Source organism: Crocuta crocuta, unplaced genomic scaffold, assembly GCF_008692635.1.
Source record: "Crocuta crocuta isolate KB4526 unplaced genomic scaffold, BGI_CrCroc_1.0 scaffold6, whole genome shotgun sequence".
Lineage (NCBI taxonomy): Eukaryota > Metazoa > Chordata > Mammalia > Carnivora > Hyaenidae > Crocuta > Crocuta crocuta.
The window spans coordinates 5,275,407-5,299,747 of record NW_027531917.1 but is presented as its reverse complement, the minus strand read 5'-3'; the positions used below and the strand labels follow the sequence as shown (position 1 = coordinate 5,299,747).

The following is a 24,341-nucleotide window of genomic DNA, read 5'->3' as shown; positions in this document are numbered from 1 at the left end:
TAGAGAGAATGGCTTTGCATCCCATGACATTTTTAATGACTCTATTTTTGACTAACCCATTAAACCAGTTGTATGGATTTTGTCATTCTAACCTCAGAAGTTGCTCTCAAAACCATCAGTAACATCGTCATGAGTCAGGGAGGTATGGATATGCTTTACACTTCCCGTGTTTACCTTCACAATTGACCCCATATGTAACATACCTATTCCCCGTTCTGTTGGAAATAAAAATATAAAAATGAGAAAACCTTCAAAGAACTTATTGTAAGCTGTGTCATGAACAAAAAGAATTATACAGCAAGGAAAAATGTAACTGAGAGAGGGAAAATGGGCCAAGAAAGTTAGGGAGAGACCTTATGTGAGTGACTTCTTTATACCAGACATTTTTGAAAATACTATCTTGTATAATTGTCCTCATAACAGACTGTTTTCCACATGTTACTGAAATGAGAGTTGCGGCTCAGGAAGTTGAAGTGACTGGCATACAGTCATCCAGCAAGCTAAGGCACAGCAAGGTCTTGAAATAGAGTCCCTCTGACTTCAGCACCTGTGTGCTTTCCATGGCAGCTTTACTGCCTTCCGAGGGAGCACAGAAGAGGGCAGATTATTCCAGCAGTGAGAAAATGGAAAGTCATTTAAAAGAGTTGGTACTTAAGCAGGGCATTTAAAATGGTTCAGGCCAAGATAGAGCATTCCTTCTTTGTGCTGGAAGGAGTGAGCCACACATTTAAGTGACAATATTCTAGTGTGTTTGGAGTAAAAAGTCAAGAATCTTTGAAACTTTTTTTTAACAAAAATATTTTGGAGCACCTGGGTGGCTCAGTAGGTTGAGCAGCTGACTCTTGATTTTGGCTCAGGTCATCATCCCAGGGTAATGGGATCAAGCCCTGCATCAGGCTCCAAACTGAGCATGGAGCCTGCTTGAGATTCTTTCTGCCTTTCTCCCTGCTTACTTGCTCTCTCTCTGTCAAATAAAAAATAATAATAATAATAATGTAGTAATAAACATGTGAACATTACACTTAGGAGGTAAAATTCAGGTTATAAATATAAGATAAATATCAAATAATACCACACTTTCAGTTTAATACAAAGCATGACATTTATGACAGTCCAGCTTAATACCTTGGTTAAGAGAAAAATGGGCAGGGATGTCATAGAAGTATGCAAAGATCAAAAACCCTTAGCCCTTCTGAAAAAATATGAATGGGAAATACGTGGCAAATATTTTTATAATATGGTGGCTTCAGTCCATTAGTGATCATTGTGCATTTAAAGTTACTGTAGCTATTTTTAAAGACAGAAAACTAGGTTTCAAAGTAAGTCTTTGCTCAACAAGCTAATGATAGTATGAATCTTTTATATTTATAATATAGTTTAAATTTGGAAAGTTTGGGACACCTCAGTGGCTCAGTCAGTTAAAGTCAGTTAAGTGTCCAACTTTGGCTCAGGTCATGCTCTCACGGTTCGTAAGTTTGAGCCCCACATGAAGTTGTGTGCTGACACCTCAGAGCCCGGAGCCTGTTTGGATTCTCTCTTTCTCTCTCTCTCTCTCTCTGCTCCTCCCTGACTCTCACTGTCTCTTTCTCAAAAATAAACATTAAAAAATTTTTAATTTGGAAAGTTTAAGGTAAAGCATTTTTGTAGTTATTTTAAGATGTAATTGACACTATGCAACATAAATAGATACACTGTTGCACAATTAATTCCAGTTACCATATTTTATATTTGTTGGTCATCAGAACAAATTTTATGTTTCAGAAAAAATAGATCAATCTAGCAAAATGGTTACACTTAATTTTCTTTTAAAGACAGATTAACCAAATTTAAGTAAGAATTGATATCTCATTTTCAAATTACTGATGCAAAATTACCAGAGAATAATTATACATTTTCCCAACATCAAATAATGTGCAAAATGTTTCCAAGATAGATACATTTCCTGTTCAATTTCCAAAACCAAATAAAAGCTTCCCAATGGAAAGCATTTAAATTCTTGGCCCTCTAAAATAAGCATTAGAAAACAAAGTACAAAAAAAAAAAAGATCTCTCAGCTTCTGAATAGCCCACTTACATATTTTCTGTACCAACACTTTCTCAAATTCAAAAGATATTTACTTCCTAAGAATATGACAAAACAGTCTTCACTTCAAATCATTTGGTCTGTTTCCTTGGCAACACTGTGGGATTACTTGGCTACCATAAATTGCATTAGCTGACTATGGAATTTCTCAATTTACATCTTGATCTTGCTCTGTTCTGTACACGAAACAAGCAAAGTCATTTGTTATTTAATTCACAAACTCCCATCAGAATGTCTATATTTGAGAACCACATGTGTCTTCATAGGACTGACAAGGTAGAGTTTCTGGGCCAAGAGACTGAATCCCTACCAAGTCTGGTGCTGTAGCATCTTGAGCCCAAGACAGAATAGGAAGGGAGGCAAGGCCTGGACTGGAAGCCGTACAACCTGGCCCAGCTACCTCTGAAACCATACTTATCCCTTGGGTTTGTATTCTTCAGTAGGGAGAATGTGAATTATTTTAAATGAGGAATAACATGATCTGAACTGAAAGGACGCAGGGAGGTATCCACCTAAGTGTCTACACCAGGTAGGTAGGAACATGGAAGGAAATCCCACATGTTTACCTTGAGTGCAAATTGGATCTCTGAAAAGTGGACATGTCTTTGCCACCACCACACATTTATGGTGCTACTCCAGTCATACATTTATGGTATCAGAACAGGTGTAAAGTCATTGGGGTCTTGATTACTTTTATTCTCTATTGGCAATTCTCAATTATTTTCAAGACTTACTGTGTTCCTTGATTAGTTTCAAGACCAAATTCTCAAAATGATAACTGTTAAACCAAATTATCCTGTTATCTAATCTATACCATATATATGCCAAATTAATAACCATTCCTTTATTTTCAAGTTTTTATTTAAATTCTGGTTAGTTAACATACAGTGTAATATTAGTTTCAGATGTACAATACAGTGACTCAATACTTCCATACAATACCTGGTGCTCATCACAAGTGCATTCCTTAATCCCCATTACCTACATCACCCATCCCTCCCCACCCGGCACCTCCCCTCTGGTAACCATTAGTTTGTTCTCTACAGTTAGTCTGTTTCTTGGTTTGCCTTTCTCTCCAAATCAGTACCATTCTGACCTTAAAAAACTAACAAGTCTTTGAAAGGAATTTAAATATCTTTGCAGTTAATGAGACATGTTTGGTATTATGTTTAACACATTTTTGGTAGATAAGACAGCCAGTGATATTATCATCCATATCTGGAAGTGAAACTAAATCCGTAATTTTCTATTTCATACTTTGTACATGAGAGACAACAGTGTGATATACCTGGCAGCAAGGTATATGCTAGCAACCGATGACTAGTCCCTACTGAAGGCAGCCTTGGAAAATTACAAAGACACAGAGACAGCCTGTCTAATGACCTCTTTATCAAGTGTGCAAACTTCCCTTTAATAATGTGACAGATATACCCCACAGTTTATAAATATTAAATGCATAGCACACTTTGGCTGTGAAGCTAAATAGATCTAACTCTCATACACATTGATAAATGCTGCTTAACGGCTCCTTAACGGACACCTTGGCACTTGAGGTAGAAAAGCATTTTTTTAAGAACATATAGGGTTTTGTTGTTGTTGCTGTTGCTGTTGTTGTTGTTTAAAGAATATATAAAGTTTGACCCCAGAAATAAAAGGCAATCCACTGACCAAAGCCCTGTGTGGTGACGCCATCAGGAAGACATGCTTTTCAAGTTCAGATCACCCCTTCACTCTAGAATTTCATTTTTTTATTATAATTTTACTTGTCCCTGGTTCCTAAGTGCTTCTTCATAAGCACTTAAAGTGGAAAGTCACAAATCTCATTGAGCTTTAATAATTATACAGAGTTTTGAGGATGTTTATATTATTAGAGTATACATGGTTTTAAAATCTCTGACATCAAGAAAATTCAGTCTGTTGTCTGCTCAGATAAAGTCAAACTGCCTTTGAACTATTCATATAAAGAAGGTTTTAATTCAACTCAACATTACATTGAGCCTCTACTATGTGCAAGCTCTGGGACTGGACATATAGAGAAGAATAAAACATACATGACTTGTCCCTGTTCTTCAGGGATCACATCCTAGTAGAGAAGACAGACATGTAAGCCAGAAGTCACCTGATGGCAGCCCACAGGCTGAACTCAGCTAAGAGGTATGTTTTTGGTTTGATTTCTACAGTGTTCTTTAAAACATCTGAATCTGTTGCCCTTAGCCAGAACTTTCATTTGACTCAGTGCATTTGTCATCAACTATTTTTGGTCATCAATTTGATATACCTAGACCCTAAAGGCTTTGCATTTGGTATCACAAAATTGTAAACAAATAAATAATGTATCTATGATAGTGTTCTACCTCTGTTCTCGTAGCTAAGATTAAATGGGGGCACAGAATAAAAGATAGTGAGTTCTCCCTGGGTATGTAGAGCATGTTTTGTCAGAGACCAGAGACCAGAAGGGCCTTTTGAGAGGAAGAGACATCATGGAGGCATGGAGACATGCAATGGTAGGTCAAGTTTAGGGAATTAAGGAAGATAATATTTATCCCTCACTATTGAACACTTACTTATAGCCATTAACAGGCACTTCCCATATGATCTGTGGTAGACCAGTATTAGTGATATGTTTATTATTAGCTACATTTTTCAAATGAAGAAATTGAGTATCAGAGAAGCTAAGTAACTAACCCACAATGAATCAGCTAGTGAATGGTAGAATTAAAATTCTGGTCTCAAGCCTAGGCCTTTTCAAAACACTGATGGATGTATTGGCGTATTGCAGATTTAGTCAGGACAGTTTTTTGGTAAAGATTCCAAGTCCCACCACATTTAAGACCACTGGACATAATCCATATTTGGGGAAAATATAAGCTTAATTCAATGTAAGAAATGTAATAAAAATTATATAAACAGACTTTTAGAACTTAAAGGAAATTTAGGTAAGTTCTAGTCCAAGTTCATTATGTTACAGCTAAGGAAATGCAGATACTTAAAATATTTGTTTTCAAAGAGTCAGAGAATGTCTACTTTAAATATAAATGAAACAAATATTTTAATAAATGTATTTTTTGATCAGCTTAGGAATATCTTAGTTCTCTTTATTTATGCTAGTTTTAAAAAAAATTACAACAACTATAATTTTATCATGCATATCCTACAAGTTTAAAAATAAATCAGGGAAATCTAAAAATTTCTTTTTAAAAGCTTTTCAGAAATAACTCATAAAAATCTAGCCATGAAACTACCCTTTTTGCTTCAATACTTTTGTTGTGACCTATTGAACAACAACACGATGAGAAATCTATAAAATTCATACTGCAGTGACCTGAAGGATTAAAAAAAAGCCAAAAACAAAACAGTAATGGTTGCCTGATCTTTAATTGTATTTGGTGCTGAAGAATCTTCATGGGGATTAGCTGTGTAGCTAGCTAAGGAGGAAAACAAAAAATTTAATTGTAGGCATATTTCCATTTATAATAATTTAGGAAATGAAAAAGATTCTGTAATTGTAATTTTGGCTTAGCTTACTTAGTTAGAATCATTTCCTGAAAATAATAGTGTCGTATCAAATATTGATTTCCTCTTTTCGTACTAGAAATGTATGTTGTAGTGCCAATTAAAAATCAAAAAGTAGGTACTCCAATAAATATTTACTGAACAAATGATTAAGTGTATGAATGAGTTATTTATGAATGTAATAGTTCCCTTTCACGTGTTAAACCCAATTGATAATTAGGTTTCATCTAGTCATTAGAAAGTTGCTGTTGGTTTGAGAAGCAATTGAACACACTGAGTACTCCTTTATATCCTCCCAAGATATTTGCCTAAGGAGCAATTTATTGCTTTTCATTTGATCATTTTTTTCAATCCTCTTATTCAGTTTGCCTTTATTGAACCCCTACTTTGTGCAACTTCTGATCAAGTTAAAGCAGACCATGTTGGGGTCCCAGATGGCCCACCTAATACATCACAATGAAACAGGTATCTTTTCTCTACCAAACTAGGCACAGTAGCTTAGTTTTTCCTAGACTGCATGTTAAGTAAAGAGACTTAAAGGTTTCTGTGCAATAAGAAAAAAAAATTATTCATTAAATGCCTTATGTTAAAATGATTTCTTACTGTTTCTGGTCTTCCTTCAATGGTCATATAACTCTTAGAGTCTAAGGCTTCATCAGCCATCACAGAAAATTAGGAAACATATGTTCAAACAAACAATGAGCCTGTTTGAATGATGTTTGATAGACAAACATCAGACAGCTTGATAGACAAACAGTTATGGACAGGCAGGCATACATATAGATAGAGAAGTAGAGAATCTTTGAAGGTTCTGAAGTGAACATTCCTCAGGGAAAACAGCCCTTAAGATAGCGTTTGGTTTAATAGACTATGTTATCATTGAACTTTGAAGTTACTCATTCACACTGTAGCCCAAAGATACCATCATTAACCTGAACCATGCAGTGATGTAGTAGCTGCTATTTGCCAAGTACAGAACTGAATACTGGATACTTAAGACTGAAGAAAGGATCTCTACTCTGAATGCATACATACTCAAAATTCTCAGCTTTCCAAAATTTTAGTCACTACCTTCTCAGTAAAAATGTTTGAGCCAAAATACTCTACTATATGAATACTAATTTATGTATGTTATATATATTTTTAGTTTTACTGTGTTATCTTTTATATTTATTATAAAACACTAAATACAAAAGGAATAAAATAAAAATATTTTGAAATATTCATTTTATATACTAACAGCCTAAAATATATCAATATAGGATCTGATTATAAGTTCAGCTTATTTTGACACTTGATTTCAAATAATAGTCATACCACACATGCACAATATACATGAGATGCTACATATTTAGGACTTTTTGTCATCTCTTTTTGTATCAGTATAGATCATCCTTACATCACATTGTAGTTGACAAGAACTCTTTTTAGGAGTTGAAAACATGGCTTTTCTATTTTCTGTGTGTTCTGTGTGTTTGCTTGGAACTTGTGTACCTATTTTCTAATGTATACACAAGATTGAGAGCCACTGTTTAAGGAGCAACATGGCTTCTGGAATGACTGCCTGAAGCCAGGTGACATCAAGGCCCTGCCCTAATTGTTCAAGCTCTTGAAGTAAATGTTTTACTTCATGAACATTCTAGCATTTTCTCACTGTTTTATTGTTTAAACTAGCATTCTCCAAAATTCTCAGATTACACACCTCAAACAATAAAAATGTTGGAGCATTCTCCATAGAGAGTATTATGAATATATTTTATTTACAATTTAATACACATGTGTGCATATATTTTCAGTTTACAATTCTAAACTCTAACTGTGTCTAGGTGTTCTTTTTCTACACATAGATCGAAGTGTATCTTCAAAAATAAGGCAAAATGGAGACAATTTGAGGAAGCCACATATGAAAAATTTCATTATTATAGGGATATTGCCTTTATTAAACTTTTCAGACAAAATTAAATTATTGATACATAATTTACAAAGAAAGGATTTTTTTCTGTTCAGTTTTTGTGTATGTGTGAGGTGGAGGGGATAGTTCTGCATTAGAAAATTAATCAATCTACCTCAGTTTCCCACTCAAAGAAATTTCTTTTTGTAAAAAAATAGGACAGTTTAAGAATATTTTCTTATATTTATGATTATTTGCATTTATTTAACCCTTACAAATAGTCCCATGAGGTGGGGTCAGTTGTTACTTTCATTTTACATATAAGGAAATGAAGATGCAAAGAGTTTAAAGTCATAGTCATCTTTTTATGCAAATTCTTAATGATGTTGAATATCCAGTGCAAAGCTATTTCAAAGAGATTGCTGCCATATCGAATTAAAATGAGATTTTTGTTTCATTGAGTTTACTTGTTAATTATATTTTACTATAACTCTTTGAAAACTGGTTATCCTATAGGCCACGTTACTTTCATATAATCTGGGCAATCAGAATCCTCCATTAATTGATCAGACCAGATGTGAAAATTCAGTCCATGTCAAGTTCTGCTTTTTTTACACTGTAGTCACTAACAACCATTTTTCAAAGGATGCTTTACTCTCAGAGAGTGTTTCTCAGTGGTGCTACTACTATTTTGAGGGAAATTCCCCTTGGTGGAGGGAGTATACCAGTTATTGCAATGCCTTTAGCTCATATCCTGACCCTCACCCACTAAATAGTGCATTTCCCCAGTAGTAATTTGCAGTAGTCCCTAAGGGACAATGACAACCACTGAGCTACTGAAGGACAGACAAATCATCAACTTCTGCAGCCAGTGACTTATGTTAATTTACCTTATACCAGTAGTTAATAGAGTATTTTGTTAGTGTGATACTCAGAAGTGTTTGGAATTATATTTGGGGAGGGTTGCCAGAGTTAGCAAATAAAAATACAGGACACCTGATTATCTGGTAACTCTATGTTAGAGATAATATAATGCTAATGTCCTATTCTGGTGTCTCTTTAACCCACCGACTCAAGATCACTAGCAAACTGCAAACTGGAAAGTCACTTATTTGAGATTTAGAAAAGCGTGTGTGAAGTGACACATCTTATATTTCAAACTTGTAGTAGCTAGAGGAATACTCGCATCAAACAAAAATCTAATTTATATTGACAAAGAGTCTACTGAATGCACATAAAAACAAAATATTGATGGACATTTACATTTATCTTGCTACAGGTATTAGATGATGTTCATTCTTCGGCTACAATATACTAAGTTCCACAGTTTCTTATTTATTTTGTTCTTGTTGTTTTGTTTGTTTTATTTTAATTCCAGTATAGTTTACATAGAGTGTAATATTAGTTTCAGTGTAAAATACAGTGATTCAATACTTCCATACAACAGCCGGTGCTCATCACAAGTACATTCCTTAATCTCCATCACCTGTTTCATCCGTCACCCCCCACCCCCATAGCCATCAGTTTGTTCAGTATAGTTAAAAGTCTCTTTCTTGGTTTGTGTGTCTCTTTTTTTTTTCTTTGCTACAATTATGTATTTTAAAAAACACAGCAAGAGCCAGCAACTTAATCAATAGAGCAAACCAGACTAAAATTATTTTATATTAAATCCCGAAAGTTTCCTGAACTGAATTTCTTGTAGATTAAGAGATAAGGGAATTATAACAAATAAATTCAGCTTCATTATTCAATTGTGAAAACAAAGCTATAGTGTTTCATGCAATCTCTATTGACATGACTGACCCTAAGGAGGAAAATAATAAGGCATTATTATCACATAATATGATATTTCAACTGAATATTCATGTACACCAGCTTTTCTGTTTGTTTGTTTTATATATAAAAAAATGACAGTCCCTTAAGGAAGAGATGCCACAATAAATGAAAGACCTTTTAACCCACAGTAAAGAAACATAACAAAGCCATTATGAATGATGCAGCAGGTTTTGGAAAATGAAAGCTGCTATTAAATATGACAGGCTGTCACAACAACAGAAATAGTAATCAGTGTAATCATAGCAATAAAATAATATTTGTATGTTGTTTCTTTCAAGAAGTTAAAATAATGGACATCTTTTCTAAGTTAACAATTTCAAATAATATGGCAAAAATAAAAAAACAAAGATAAAAACCTCTAAATCTGAAGCATATTAAAATTATTTAAAGTCTACTTTTCACACTTTTGTTTTTCTTCAAATTTCTTTTAAGATAATTGCATTTATATTCCTTTTTCTTTCCTGTGCATGATTATGTTCTTTTTCTTTACAATCTAGTATTCTTTTTTAAAAGTTTATTTATTTATTTTTCCAAAAGAGAGAGAGAGAACCTGCAAGCAGGGGAAGGGCAGAGAATCCTAAGCAGTCTCTGCTCTTCCCTGGACTCAAACTCAATGAACCATGAGTTTCAGTTCAGATCATGACCAATTGAACCACCCAAGTTTTCTATCACTTGGCTTCAATAAATCCATAATCAGCTAAATTGTAATATTTCTGTTCTGCAGCCTATAATAAAATCTGAATTTCTTATAATTATTTTGTCCGTTGTAAAATCACCATTTTATTACTTTAAGAATACAGTATGAATACATAATTATGTCTATCTGGTATTCAGTGATGCTCCTTAGTGATGGGTATTTTCTCACACGGTGTTGAGACATTGCAATGTGGAAAATGCCTTGCATGGAAAACATTGTACATGGGGGAGTATTTGTGCTCAATGATACATACCCCAAATAGTAGCAAAGAAGAAATTAGACTCACTGTTCATTGAAAGTTCCCTCAGAACACTTTCCCTGACCTACTACTTGGCACTATAGCCACATCTCTTCATGTTTAAGGGACTCAAACGCTGCTGGACCTTTTCACTAAAGTCTCATTAAATCAACAGGAAAACCAGTTTATTTACAGTATTTGATTTTCTTTCTATGCTTTCGTTAATCCAAGGCACAATAAATAGGCCTCATGCATTAAAACATACCTTGTAACTTCGTTTTCTAAACATCTTTAAAGATCTAAGAAATGCTGTCTTTTCTTTAGCAGCAACTTTTTCCATAGAAGTAAGTTTTATAGAATGTGTTATACCAGGTCCCTTTAATCCTGGTCGGAGTTCAAAGAGGCTATAAATTTTAACATATTTTAGGTGCAAAATTGCTGTCAATGAACAGATAAAGTCTCTTTAAAAATGTAGGACTTGTTAAAACTGAGCCTGGGAGGATTGATCCAAGGTCTCTTTATTTGGAAACTGCTGGGCCTGATTGGAGTTTCAGAGGACCCAAATGATATGCTCTCCTTACAATCATCAGTGTAACTTGCTTTTAGAGCATTATTGTGATTAAACTTAGATATACCATATCAATTACCAGTGCTGCCTATGCACTGATAGTGCATGTATATTAAATTTTCTTCTGAATGATTTTAGTGTCTTTCAGGTCATTGAGACACCAAATTATAATGCTGTTATTCCAAACTGCAGGGTTTCTGATTCATATTCAGAGAACAGCAATCTCCCATATAGGAAACGGCTCGTTATTTATTTTTAATCTGCACAGGAAAGATTTTGTCCTAGGAGTCTGCCAGCTACGTGACACCCCTTACCTTTTTCATGCCTCAGTTTGCTAGTCTGTAAAATGATTTTTTGACTGGATGACCTCTGATGTCTTTTCCAACTCTGACATTCTTTTACTCACAATTCATGATGTAATCTTATGAATAAACTTCCAAGTGGTTTCCTTTTGGTTTTTTGCTTTACAGTAGCCTTCATAAAAGTGAAAAAGCATGTGGTTCTACCTTTGCAAACTCTGTCTTTTCCCTAATAAAAGGTGTAACAAATTAAGAATTGTGTATGTGGATTTCCTTACCGCTATTTCAAAAACATATATAATTGCTGTATGGTGTAAAAGGTTTCCTCACTTTAAGCACCACTCCTGATAGAACTAACGCAAATCACTGCTCCTTCTGGTGCAGCTTTGATCTCAGATCCGCTGTGACTGTCTCCTGCGCATGTCACTTATGTGGACGACTCTGCAAATAGACAACCTCAATGACTTTTATTTATATCCACTTTGTCAAATGTAGGTTTAGAGATTTTATTTCGCATTCTACTACTTCTACCCTGTTTTGCATTGTAACTAGTTAAGAGTAGCTTTCTTTTCAAAACCTAGATTGAATTTTTACATTTATGAATAAAAATGCATTCATTCCTTTTAATTTTATAGCTTACTTTTAAGGTTTGATGTTTTTTATTAAGTATAGTTTTTTTTTCCCAGTTATATGATTGACAGCTTTTCCACAAAGAAGATTTTGATTAATGTCCATTTTTATCTCTTAAAAGGATCCTTCCCGGCCATTGGGGTGGAGGCGTTTTGCCCCAGCTTCCTGAGGGCAGGGTTTTTAAATAGCATCCAGGCCCCGCATCCAGTGCCAGGGGGAGGATCTCTGCCCCCCAGGATTCCTGCTGGTAGGTATTTCAGGTGAAGTTTTCTGCCACCATATACAGCATAGGACTATACTCACAACTGAAAGATACACAATACAGAAATAAATATTACTAAGATATTGTTGAAAGAGAATGCAAGCAACATTTCCTTAATGCAGGGATGACATTTATGATATCAAATGCCATGGAAGTAGTAAGAGGAAGTGGAGGACGGATCTATAACCTGAGCACCCAGCTAGCATAATGCTGCTGCTGCTTCTAGAATAATTTTTACATAAAGAGCTTTAGATCCCAAATTTTGTACTCAAGAATAAAAATAAGATAATTGGCTAGAAAAGAGAATTAAAAACAGCATTATTAATAGAAAGAGTAATTCCATATTTGGGCAAGTTTATAGACATTTAATTAAAGTTTAATTTCATTAAAGGGAAGTGGTTGGATAAAAAGCTAGAAAGTAGCAAATTTGGAAGAATTTAAAAAAGAAAATTAATGCAGTATTTCCCAAAATTTCAATCTGACCAAAGCTCTATTTTATCAATGAGAGAGAAAATATAGGAAATTGAGCATTTTTTTCATGTCTATGTATTTATTTTGAGACACAGAGAAGGAGAAAGAGAACAACTGGCAGAGAACATATAGAGAAGAAGAGAGAGAATCCTGTGCAGGCTCTGTGCTGACAGCACTCGGGGCTCGATCCTACCAACCATGAGATCATGACCTGAGCCAAAATCAAAAACTGGATGTCTAACCGACTGAGCCACACAGGCACCCCGGAGATTGAGCTTTTTAAAATGCAATTTCAGGGGCACCTGTGTAGCTCAGTTTGGTTAAGCATCCAACTTCAACTCAGGGCATGATCTCATGCAGCCTGGAGTCTGCTTCGGATTCTGGGTCTCCATCCCTCTCTGCCCTGCCTGCACTCATGCTCTGTCCCTCTCTTTCAAAAATAAGTAAACTTTTAAAAAAATGAAATAAAATGAAATTTTAAGTTTAGTAAATCGCTTTCTGGATTATACATAATATTATTTCAGAAATTGTCTTTTTCCTGCCAATTTGTAAAATATCAAGCTGCCTTCTTCTGTTGTATGAAGGATACAAACCGACTTTATATTTTATATGTGTCTTAGCAAAATAGAATTAGGATATTGATTCTTGGAGTTTTCTGTTTCTTGAGAGAGAGAGAAGCAGAGGGCAAGGGAGCGAAAGAATCTTAAGCAGTGGTGTCCGATGTGGGCCTCAATCTCACAACCATGAGATCATGACCTGAGTTGAAATCAAGAGTTGGATGCTTCAACAACTGAGCCACCCAGAAGCCCCTTGGAGTTTTATTTATTGTAATTCTGGGGGCATCTAGGTGGCTCAGTTGGTTAAGCATCTGACTCTTGATTTGAACTCAAGTCACGATCTCATAGTTCATGAGATCCAGCCTCTGTCAGCCCCCCACTAGTGTGGAGCCTGCTTAAGGTTCTCTCTCTCCCTGGCCCTCTGTCCCACCCCCTGCTCACACCTTATATCAAAAATTCTTTTAAAACTTAGCGTAATTCTGGTGCTTTTTAACCATAATAATTATGCCAAAAATTATGCTGATGACATCAATGCATTCAATGACATCACCAATCCTGGGAACATTCAGACACTAGGAAATCCAATAGAAACAAAATTGCAACATGCACATTTCTTGCTTTTCTTAACAAAATTATACCAACAAGGCCTAACGTTATTATTTCTATTTTTCTGTTGCTCTTCAATTACCCTTGCCTACCCAATTAAAACATACAAAATAACAAATTGTAAATATGCTTTAATGTCATTTGGTTTTATCATTGGATAATTACCGATATGGTTGGAGCCTTTGTGGCCAGCAATGCCACTGATATAGTAGGAACCAAAACTATGTGAATTTAAAACTAGCAATTTTAATTCTAATGAGTGCCACTTTTTATTTCCTCTTTAGAAACAAAAATGGTTTCAGTTGCTCAGAAATGTTATCATTCTTACTGTTGGTGGTGATGGTGGTGTTGCAAAAGACTAGAAATAAAAATTTATGTAAGCTAAGTGCTCAGAGCTGCAAATATAAAAACGCAGTTTTCACATATATTATTAATATTTCAGTGATTAGAATTGAGGAATGGATGATTTGTAGTTTAATGGCTTAATCCTTAACTCTTAATGACAAATCTCAGAGGATTTAGGTATGTTTGGCAGAAATGACATTACAAAGTTCAGAAGTGACTTGAATTATTCAGCATTACTGCTAAAAAAATAAACAACCCTTGTCATTTAGCCACTGAGAATGATAGAAGAAAGATGATGTTTCTATAACATACACAGGAACAACTTCCTAGAGAGAGATCTGAAAGAACACTCTAGTACTCTATTCTTCTAGGCTTTAAGCCAAATTTGCCTCCAGCTTTCATAGGAAAGAAAACTCAGTTCAGTTTTCATGACTTACATACAAATCAGGTGTAACAAAATTGCTTCATAAAAAATTTATAGATCTAAACTTGTTCCTGTTCCCTCAAACTGAAATTAACTCAACTCACTTTTACTGGCTTATATCACTTTGATAAGTGATCCCTGTATACTTCCTCTGGCACTTTTCAGTAATGACTGCTACAATTTCAAAGGTAATTTTTATCCTCTTCCATTCATCTATAGCTTATTTCCCAAGAATTTCCTTTATAATTTTGTGTGAAGAGGAATGAAGCAGTAATCATGAGAAGTTTTTACTTCATATTTTTTAAAAGTATTTCTCTGCTAGCTAATAGATGAACTCATAACCCTTTTGTTTAGGACATCATCAAGAAAATAGTTCCTCCCTTGACCTGTACTGTGGCACTTCGAACAGTTGACCAAAGGTTGATGGCCACTGGGCAGCAATTAATTTGCTTTCTCCCAATTGATTATAATGTCACAGTACTTCAAGGGTCTCAAAAGACATTAGCTATGTGATTCAAGGAATCACAAAACCTATTCTAATGATGGTGTTAATTTAGTCCCAGTTACTTATCTTAATCAAATTTAAATGAGATACATGATGATGTCTCTTATAAAATGGTTTCTTTGCATTCATGTCACACTATGCTGTCAAGGACCAATGTTTTTATACTACTTATTTTTTTAAGTTTATTTATTTATTTATTTATTTATTTATTTTGAGAGAGAGTAAGGCAGAGTATGCACACACGGGAGGGGTAAAGAGTGAGAGAGGAAATCCCAAGCTGGTTCTGCAGTGTCAGTGCAGAGTCCAATGGGGGGATTGCACTCATGAGCTATGAGATCGTGACCTGAGCTGAAACCAGGAGTGGGATGCTTAACCCACTAAGCCACCCAGATACCCCAATAATACTTATTTTTACACTAACTGCAATGAAAGAATCATTTAATCATGAGACTCAGAAAGCAGACAAGCCTGACATCAGTATTTATTTAACTATTGTCAATTGTTTATACTGTCTGTATGACCTTTCTCATTTCTAGAAATGTCATAGTAAAGGGTTATTATTCTTAGTTTCAAATAGAGAAAAATGCCAGAAACTAATTGGCTGAAAGTTAAATAGCAAGTATATTCATATATTTATTTTTTCTTTTTTTAAATTTATTTAAATTTAAGTTAGTTAACATATAATGTAGTATTGGATTCAGGAGTTGAATTTAGTAATTTATCACTTAACCCGTATAATACCCAGTGCTCATCCCAACAAATGCCCATCACCCATTTAGCCCATCCCCCCACCACCTCCCCTCTAGCAACCCTCAGTTTGTTCTCTGTAGTTCAGAGTCTCTAATGGTTTACCTCCCTCTCTGTTTTTATCTTATTTTTCCTTCCCTTCCCCTATGTTCATCTATTTTGTTTCTTAAATATCACATATGAGTGAAATCATATATTTGTCTTTGACTGACTTATTTCACTTACACTCTAGGTCCATCTAGATACACTCTACTTCCATCCACATTGTTGCAAATGGTAAGATTTCATTCTTTTTGATCATCGAGTAATATTCTTTGATGCAGTGACTTTCAAGCAGTAGTTACTCAATAAAGTAAGAAAAGTCATAGGAGAAGAGACAAGAGGAAAGAGAGAAGGAAATAGAAGAGAGAAGGAAGCTGAGAGAAGAGAAGATAGAAAGGCAGAACTGATATTTTTTTTAATCAAAATCTTCCCCTGCTGTATTCCTCCTTATTTTTTAAAATTTTTTAATGTTTGTTTATTTTTCAAAGAGAGACAGAGTGTGAGTAGGGGAGGAGCAGAGAGACACACACACACAGAACCAGAACCAGGCTCCAGGCTCTAAGCTGCCAGCACAGAGCCCATTGTGGGGCTCAGACCCACAAAACAGTGAGATCATGACCTGAGCTGAGGTCGGATGCTGAACCAACTAAGCCACCCAGGCACCTCTGTATTCCTTCTTATTAAAGTCAAATTCAGGGCACGTGGGTGGCTTAGTCAGTTAAGGTCTGACTTCAGCTCAGATCGTGATCTCACATTTTGTGAGGTCAAGCCCTGCATCGAGGTCTCTGCTGTCAACACAGAGCCTGCTTCAGATCCTCTGCACCCCATCCCTGCGCCCTCTCCCACTCATTCTCTCTCCCTCTCTCTCTCTCTCAAAAATAAATAAATAAACTTGAAAAAATTAAAATCAAACTTTGCCTCCCTGAAAAGAATCCCTTTTCTAAATGTGTATTCAGGCATGTGCTCTAAAATGGTAATGAGTTGACCTCTTTAATCCAGCCAGTTTTTTTTTTTAATTTTTTTCATGTTTATTTTTGAGAGAGAGAGAGATGGCACATGAACAGGGGAGGGGTAGAGAAGGAGGAAAAGATACAGAATCTGAAGCAGGCTTCAGGCTCTGAGCTATCAGCACAAAGCCCAACGTGGAGCTAGAACTCACAGACTTTGAGATCATGACCTGAGCTGAAGTTGGATGCTTAACCAAACTGAGCAAGACAGGCGCCTCCATCTAGTTATTTCTTTGATTTAATTCTGTAGCCAAAGAGTATCTGAAAGTAGAATAGAACATTTTTACCTGCCACAGAGCATTGATTACAAATAGGGTCTTAGATTTGTGGCTTATCGTATGACAGACTCTGCCTCTACCCAGACCCTTTAGGCTTTTGGCAATTTCATACACATAGCATATACAATTAAAATTAGCATAATAAAGTCCTTGAGAAATAAAATTACACAGTTATAATAGGGTAATGTATGGAGGTTTCCTGATTTATTCTTTTCTGTCACTGCACAACTATAACTATAATGTAGTATCTTAAATTTACACTAAGATCCAGACATTACAATGTGTCTTAAAACTAGACTTACTTATAAAATATAAATGCATATTCATTATTTAATACTCATAAAATAATGTCAATTGAGTATGATTAGATCATCAAAATATTAGGTTACTTTTTTTAGCAGTTTTTAGTCAGTNTTGAGTCAGTTTTGGCAGACTGTGTTTTTCTTTAATTAAGTAAATATTATATATATTTATATATATATATTATAATATACACACACACATGATTCAAGACCAAACTCAAACACACACTTTAAACTAACAAGACTTATCAATTATAACCAAAGTCTATGAAACAGAAAACAAAGGAAACAGCATGTGAGATTTAGAAATAGATAAATTCTGAAAGAAATCAGTGTTCAAGATCTTCTTAATACTTCCTTTGTGGTTAATCTTGGAATCTCTTTAGTTGTTGAGGGACTGTTCTTCTGAAACACCATCTCAGTTTGTCTGCTAGTGCTTTAAATACAATGCTATATATAAAACACCTTTTTCGACATTTTTACCTGAGCGTCTCTTCATTGCATTCCATGAGTTAGGTTCAAAGTAAATGGCAAAGATGGAGTGAATCAATCCTGTGAGACTCCTTCTCTGCTTACACTGAATCAGATAACATGAGAAATATGAACATATGGGGACCCAAACACCAGATTTTCAGTCACTAAATATACAACTAAAATAATGTTTACTATTATTTTTTTTTACCCTTTGAAAAAAAGATTTGAATGAGCCTTATACTCAAATAGCCAGACTTTTTCATATCCTCATGACTGTCCCCTAGCAATGTTAGAAAATGAATTCACTGTCTAGTTTTCTATACAGTAATAACAGGTTCAAGTAGACTATTTCTATAGCAAAGGATTTACAGAGCTAAGCCAATATTAAAATGTCTTCAAAGTCCATTAACCATGATTATCAATATTTTCCTTTCCATATTTCATGTGAAATTCTATCTGATATGGAGTCAGGGCAAATATTACATGCTCTATTATTCAGGCAAATTTTTTTTATTTAGAAGGCATATAGTTTAGATGGCAGAAATAAGTTAGGAATGATAAAGAAGGTTGAAGCTGCAGAGATTCTCATAACTAGTGAATGTAACATCAGATTTTTATGCATACAGAGGACTGAAGAAAAGCAGTAACACAAATATACAGGACTAAGTGGCAGACTTTGAAGGAAAATTGGAATTATCTCAGTATGCCAAGGGAAATCAACAGTAGAAAAGTATATAACTTTTAAATACAATCAAACTGCAGTTCGGAAAAATCAAAGTAAACCATTTCACTTTTTTATATGTTCAGGCATTCTAAAGAAGGTCAGTAACTTTGCTTCAGATCCGTAATTTGATATTTCAAAATTAATCATTTCTGACATAATTTCTATTGTCTATAGTTCTAAGGATGATCATTCTCTTCATATTTTTATATAGTATAGATGACAATTGGCTTATTTTATCTTTAACAAAATGTTGTTGCAATAAATATGCATAAAAGATAAGAGATGGTGGTTTACTTTTTTTTTTTTTTTCCCCTAGGAGAGAGAGAGACACAGCGTGACAGGGGAGGGTCAGAGAGAGAGGGAGTCACAGACTGAAACAGGCTCCAGGCTCTGAGCTGGCAGTCAGCACAGAGCCCGACGCGGGGCTCGAACCCACGAACCGCGAGATCATGACCTAAGCGAAAGTCGGACGCTTAACCGACTAAGCCACCCAGGCGCCCTGGTGGTTTACTTTTGAAGTTAGAGACTTTTAAAAGAAGAAAAACTCTTTAATTAAAGGCTCTATGTTTTATACATTTCTGCAGTTGAGAATGTTGCCAATTACCTTGAATGAAGAGTGTGTAGGAATGAATATTTGCATGTACCAACTTAAACCAAAAGCTAATTAGAAAGGGTATAGGAAAAACTGGACTAAAGGTGCAAAGTAAAATCCTGAATAAATTATTCAAAATATGAACTATGGTTAAAAACCAAAAAGAAAAACTTTCATCAGGATTCCTCACTCCTAGTTTCTTTATTCCTTGCCATTTGTGTGATTCCACGTAGGACCCAATAGCCCCTACTCAGTAGTTATTTATACAGTTCTCCCCAGAGAACTCTCCTCCTGGAAAGTTTGTGCATCTGCAAGCTTCAGAAGGAAACACTGCAGAACTGCAACTATTAAAAAAGTGGCATGGGGAATCTCGGGCAGGAATGGGAAGGAGACCAAGATTATTCTTTGTCAGGACTGAGGAGTGGCATAGAGAAAAGAGTCATTGATAAAATAATAGCGACCTCTCCTAGCCAATAGAAGCACAAGGATGATGGCATGAGTACTTCTATTTCTAGTCATACCCCAATAAACTACTCCTTTAAAATATTTGCACAGTTATTGCTACATTGGAGAGTTACTTAGAAACACTTTTTGGGATATACTGATAGTTTCCAAAACCTGTGCAAGAGGGGCTGGCCAGGTAATGTCAAGGTATGTTCAATCTGCTTCCTCTATTGCTTGAAGTCAGTGGGTTCCAAAGAGCATGGTTCTTTGGCTTACCTCTGGAAAAATACACAATAGATTAAAAAATAATTTAAAACTTAAGGAAGACAACTTGAAGATACCACATGGGATAAGAAAAGTCAGGATAGGAGCATACCCAAAATCGAATGTATAATTCAAATTAATATCTTGTCTATGAAACCTTTAATTAATTACAGAGTTTATGAGTTTAAGGACTCTGATAGAGTCCTGATAGTATAAGTCATGGACTCTGGTTTCTTGGCCAAAAATAACAGACTCTTCACCAACAAAATGGACATATGATCATATGTGTAAATATCTGCATACAATTTCAGGGGGTCTCTGGACACCTTGAAGTGCATAAATGAAGAATCCCAGGTTCTTAAAAACCCAATGTTTTATATATAAAGTTATGTGTAGTTGACATAAATGAACATCATTATCCTTAGGCAACATTGACAGTGCATTTAAAAGAAAAAATTTAAAAATAGAGCTGCAGGATGCGTTTGATATCAAACTCGAACATTTGTAAAGAGAATTTCTATTTTATTCCCAGGAAGATATGAAAAATATTGAGTCTCTAAGTAATATCCAGATTTTTTACTAGTTTTTTACTTCTACTTTATCAATACTTTTTCCTATTTTCAGATTTTTTAAATAGTATTAGCTTTTGCCCTTAGTTATGCATTCTTATTAGCATAAATCCTTCTTTTATCTTAATATCATTTCAAGAAGTTTGAATCTTAAAAATCTGGACCTTATTTATATGGCTATTTAAATTCTCAATTGAGAATGTATATCTACTCCCTAGAGATCTTCATGTTTTATTATTACAAACTGTGTCCTCTATTTTTGATGCTATTCAGAGAAACTATAAATATTTTCAAAAGATTCATCCCAGAATCATTTTCTTTTCACAAAGAGAAATTCTAAAATGCTTTATACAGCTTGCTAAATTAGCTGAGTCTCCATGTGAATCAGTGTTTAATCTCTGTGTTGGCTGGAATAGTTGTGTCTGTGTGTTTACACCTTAATTGGAAACATGACAAGCAACCAAGCTGCTCAAATGTCTTTTCTTCTCCCAGAAGGCTATATGGGTGCCCTCATGGGGATAGACCAACCCTGTTATAAAACTTGTCACATCTCAGCATTCTTTTGCCTTGAAGGACAAAGCACAGTGTAAGGTGTCCAGTGGCACAATGTTGGGTTTTCGTAGCTCTGTTCACAGAGGTCTTGAAAGTGTAATTAGCAAAACTGAACTTTTTTTGTTTTTTAATTAAACTCCTTATAAGAATTACAGAAAAGACTCAAAAATAAGTAGTAACTTTCCTGGAAGGAAAAATGGAAAGTAGTTGGTAGTTTAACTTATATATGTTTCATTTAAGAACTGTTTTCTCCATTATTATTAGAAATCTCACCATAAATAACCTATGTAGTTAGGAATAAATCTACCCTCGCTAGACATTTGCTTTGTTTTTAGATTTTGTGTTGATTTTCTTTTGATTAGTGAATAATACAAAAGACCAAAAATCTGAATATTTGATTAGTTGTATAACCATAAGACAGTTCTGAAGCCAGAAATGAAGCATAGCATTTGAAATACTTCTGGAAAATATGATACCTTCTCTCAAAAGCTTCAAGACTCTCTAAAACATTTCCTTAAAGTATCCTCAGCATCATTATCATAAGTTGATGCTTAAGAAAGAGGAAAGCAAAATCTAAAGGTTTTTTCCAGCAAGTTTCCTTAGCACATATTTCCTGCTTATACAGAATATTATAGCGCTTTGTGAGGCTTTAAAATCCTAGAACTTCTCAGAGTGCCTGAGTGGCTCAGTTGGGTAGCATCCAAATCTTGCTTTCAGTACAGGTCATGATCTCACAGTTTTCATGAGTTCAAGCCCCGCATCAGGTTCCGTGCTGACAGTGCAGAGCCTGCTTGGATTCTCCATCTCCTTCTCTCTGTCCCTCCCTACCTTGCATTGTCTCTGACTCTATCAAAGTAAAAAATAAATAAGTAAATAAATAAATTTTTTTTAAAAAACCTTAAAATCCTAGAACTTCTCAAAGACAAAACATCTTTGGGAGCAACACAGTGCATAGTCCATAGTGTGTTTCCAAGATGAGGTACAGATATTTAGAGTAATGCTTTATGTCTCCAAATTACTAATGGAGACCCAATTATCATTTGGGGAGCTAGATCTCCTGGCTTCAAGCCTTGGCTCTGCCAGTTGCTCACTGTACATCCTTGAACAAGTTACTTACACTCTCAGTTCATCTGTAATCTGAGCTGTTAAACTAAACTAGTATTTATACTCATCACAAGAGTCAGTATGAGGATTAAATGAGGTCACACATATAAAACCCTTAGAACAGTGCCTGGCATATTGAAAAATGTATTTTTTAAAACTAGCCATTACGTGTGCTGATTTAGAAGTATTATCTATTTTTAAATTACCTACACAAAAGTTTTTCACAGAAAATAAAACAAGAACAAAGGCAGCATAAAATTATTTATTTGACACATGGTTTAATTCGGTTTTGAACTTAGATATTACATAGTATTTCAAGTTATGAGAATGCTCTGATGCATTTTGTACTTTGCTAGCTAGTAGTAATTAAATAATTGATCTCTGTATAATCAGTCAATCATTTCACAATAGTTGGAAGCAAAAAGTCATAAATCAGATCATTTTAAAACATGTACCTTTAATTTGATCATCGTCATAATACTTTTGTAAATATGGATGTAATAAAAAAAAAACAAGAGAGCCATTCTTAAAAATTCAGATGTTATTAAAATTTTGCAATATGGTTAGTGTCTTAGAGTGAAAGCAAAATCTAACATTAGGCATAGTTGGCAGTAACTTTCATTGTCAACAAGACATGTCTAATTACAGAGAAGTCTTTTTGCCCATATGGTAATTTTCAGTAGAGAGGATAATACTGAATATTACTAAAGTTAATTGATACAGATGGTATGCCACTGCTCTCTGGAACTGGCATGAAAATTATGTTTCATTACTCAAGCCTCATACCTTTTATTTACTCTGAAACAAATCTAGATTGAGAAATGCTGGGGCGCCTGGGTGGCTTAGTCGGTTAAGCGTCCGACTTTCTCTCAGGTCATGATCTCGCGGTTCGTGGGTTCGAGCCCTGTGTCGGGCTCTGTGCTGACTGCCAGCTCAGAGCCTGGAGCCTGTTTCAGAGTCTCTCACTCCCTCTCTCTCTGACCCTCCCCTGCTCACGCTGTCTCTCTCTCTCTCTCTCCTAGAAATAAAATAAAAAACATTTAAAAGAAAAAAAAGAAATGCTAGTTTTCACAAATGTAATCCCTTCTCCTAATTTCTGGTGAGCTATTTTATCATTGAGTAAAATAATTTATTCTTCATCATTTTTAGGGCATTTAGATGGCTTCTAAGTTTAAAAACAAAGAAATTAAGAGAAAGCATGGAACCAAATCAACATAGTTTTTATGTAGATTCAGGAATTTCAAATAGATTTAAGGTTAAAACCAACTCCAAATTAAGCATAAAACATATTGTTACAGGTACAAATATGTAGAGTTCAGAAGACACAGCAGAGCTTCTTAATGGGGATAAGAATCCATTTTCTACAGAAGCTATTCTAAAGAAACTATGTATTATAGTGTGTCAGTTAAAGTAATAAAATACACATTTAGATTATTTTACTCTAGGAGAAAATGTCTTGTTCTTTAAAGCAACTTCAAATCCATCTATTTCAGTTGTATAGGATTTAAGTAGACTTCTGAGACCATCAAGAAAGCTCCTAAATATACTGATCATAGTCATGTTTGGCTATGAACCTTTTTAACTCCAAAAACCACTTCTTAGTTTAGGATTCAACATCTAGCCAGTAAGATAGGATACAATATTTCCATTTATCCATTCATTCTTTAAGCTGTTCATGGGTGATTCAGTATTTAATATATAATGTACTATTCCCTGTGTTTTAAACACATTATCTCATTTAATCTCACATCTCACACAGTGGAAGAAGTGCTATTATTATGTAATAATATGTAGAAATAGAAATATACATGAATGAAGAGACAGGCAGTAGCATGAGTTATGAATAGTCACTTTCCCAAAGTGGAAAAGTCTTTACATTGCATTATCTGATACTAATCCCACAACTTCTAATTGCACTGTGCTGAGGACACAAGGTGTAAGGTAACCAACCATCCCAATTTACCTGAGGCATGAGGATTTCAGTGCTAAAACTGAGAATTTACTATATTATATAAAGCATGTAACTAGTGGTCATTTTTACTTTGCCATAGGCTATAAAAGAATGTCCATACCAAACTACAATAAAATATGGAAATGATCCACTTTTTTAAAACTTTTTTGTTACATGGTAGGCAACTATAATAAAGGGGAAACAGATAATTGTGACAAAAAGGAATGAAGGTAAATGTACAGCAACATTTTTAAGTGCCAACTATTGACAGACACTATGCTAATTACATGTTTTCTCATCTAATTCTTTAAAAACCATGTGTAGTATATAATATTATGCTCATTTTTTAAATGCAAAAAACTGGGG

The 24,341-nt window shown here is 34.7% G+C and overlaps 1 protein-coding gene and 1 pseudogene across 3 annotated transcripts in view; one reads left to right on the top strand and one right to left on the bottom strand.

The window, feature by feature from the left end:
* LOC144240513 (ephrin type-A receptor 6) overlaps nucleotides 1–24,341 on the top strand; it is an 877,144-nt gene that overhangs the window by 708,040 nt on the left and 144,763 nt on the right. For all 3 annotated transcript variants that reach the window (XM_077774886.1, XM_077774885.1, XM_077774887.1), the window contains one exon: nucleotides 11,877–12,002. In XM_077774886.1, coding sequence (XP_077631012.1) covers nucleotides 11,877–12,002 — 126 coding nt within the window. The remainder of the gene's footprint in view (nucleotides 1–11,876; nucleotides 12,003–24,341) is intronic.
* LOC144240541 (signal recognition particle 9 kDa protein pseudogene) lies at nucleotides 2,150–2,413 on the bottom strand (annotated as a pseudogene).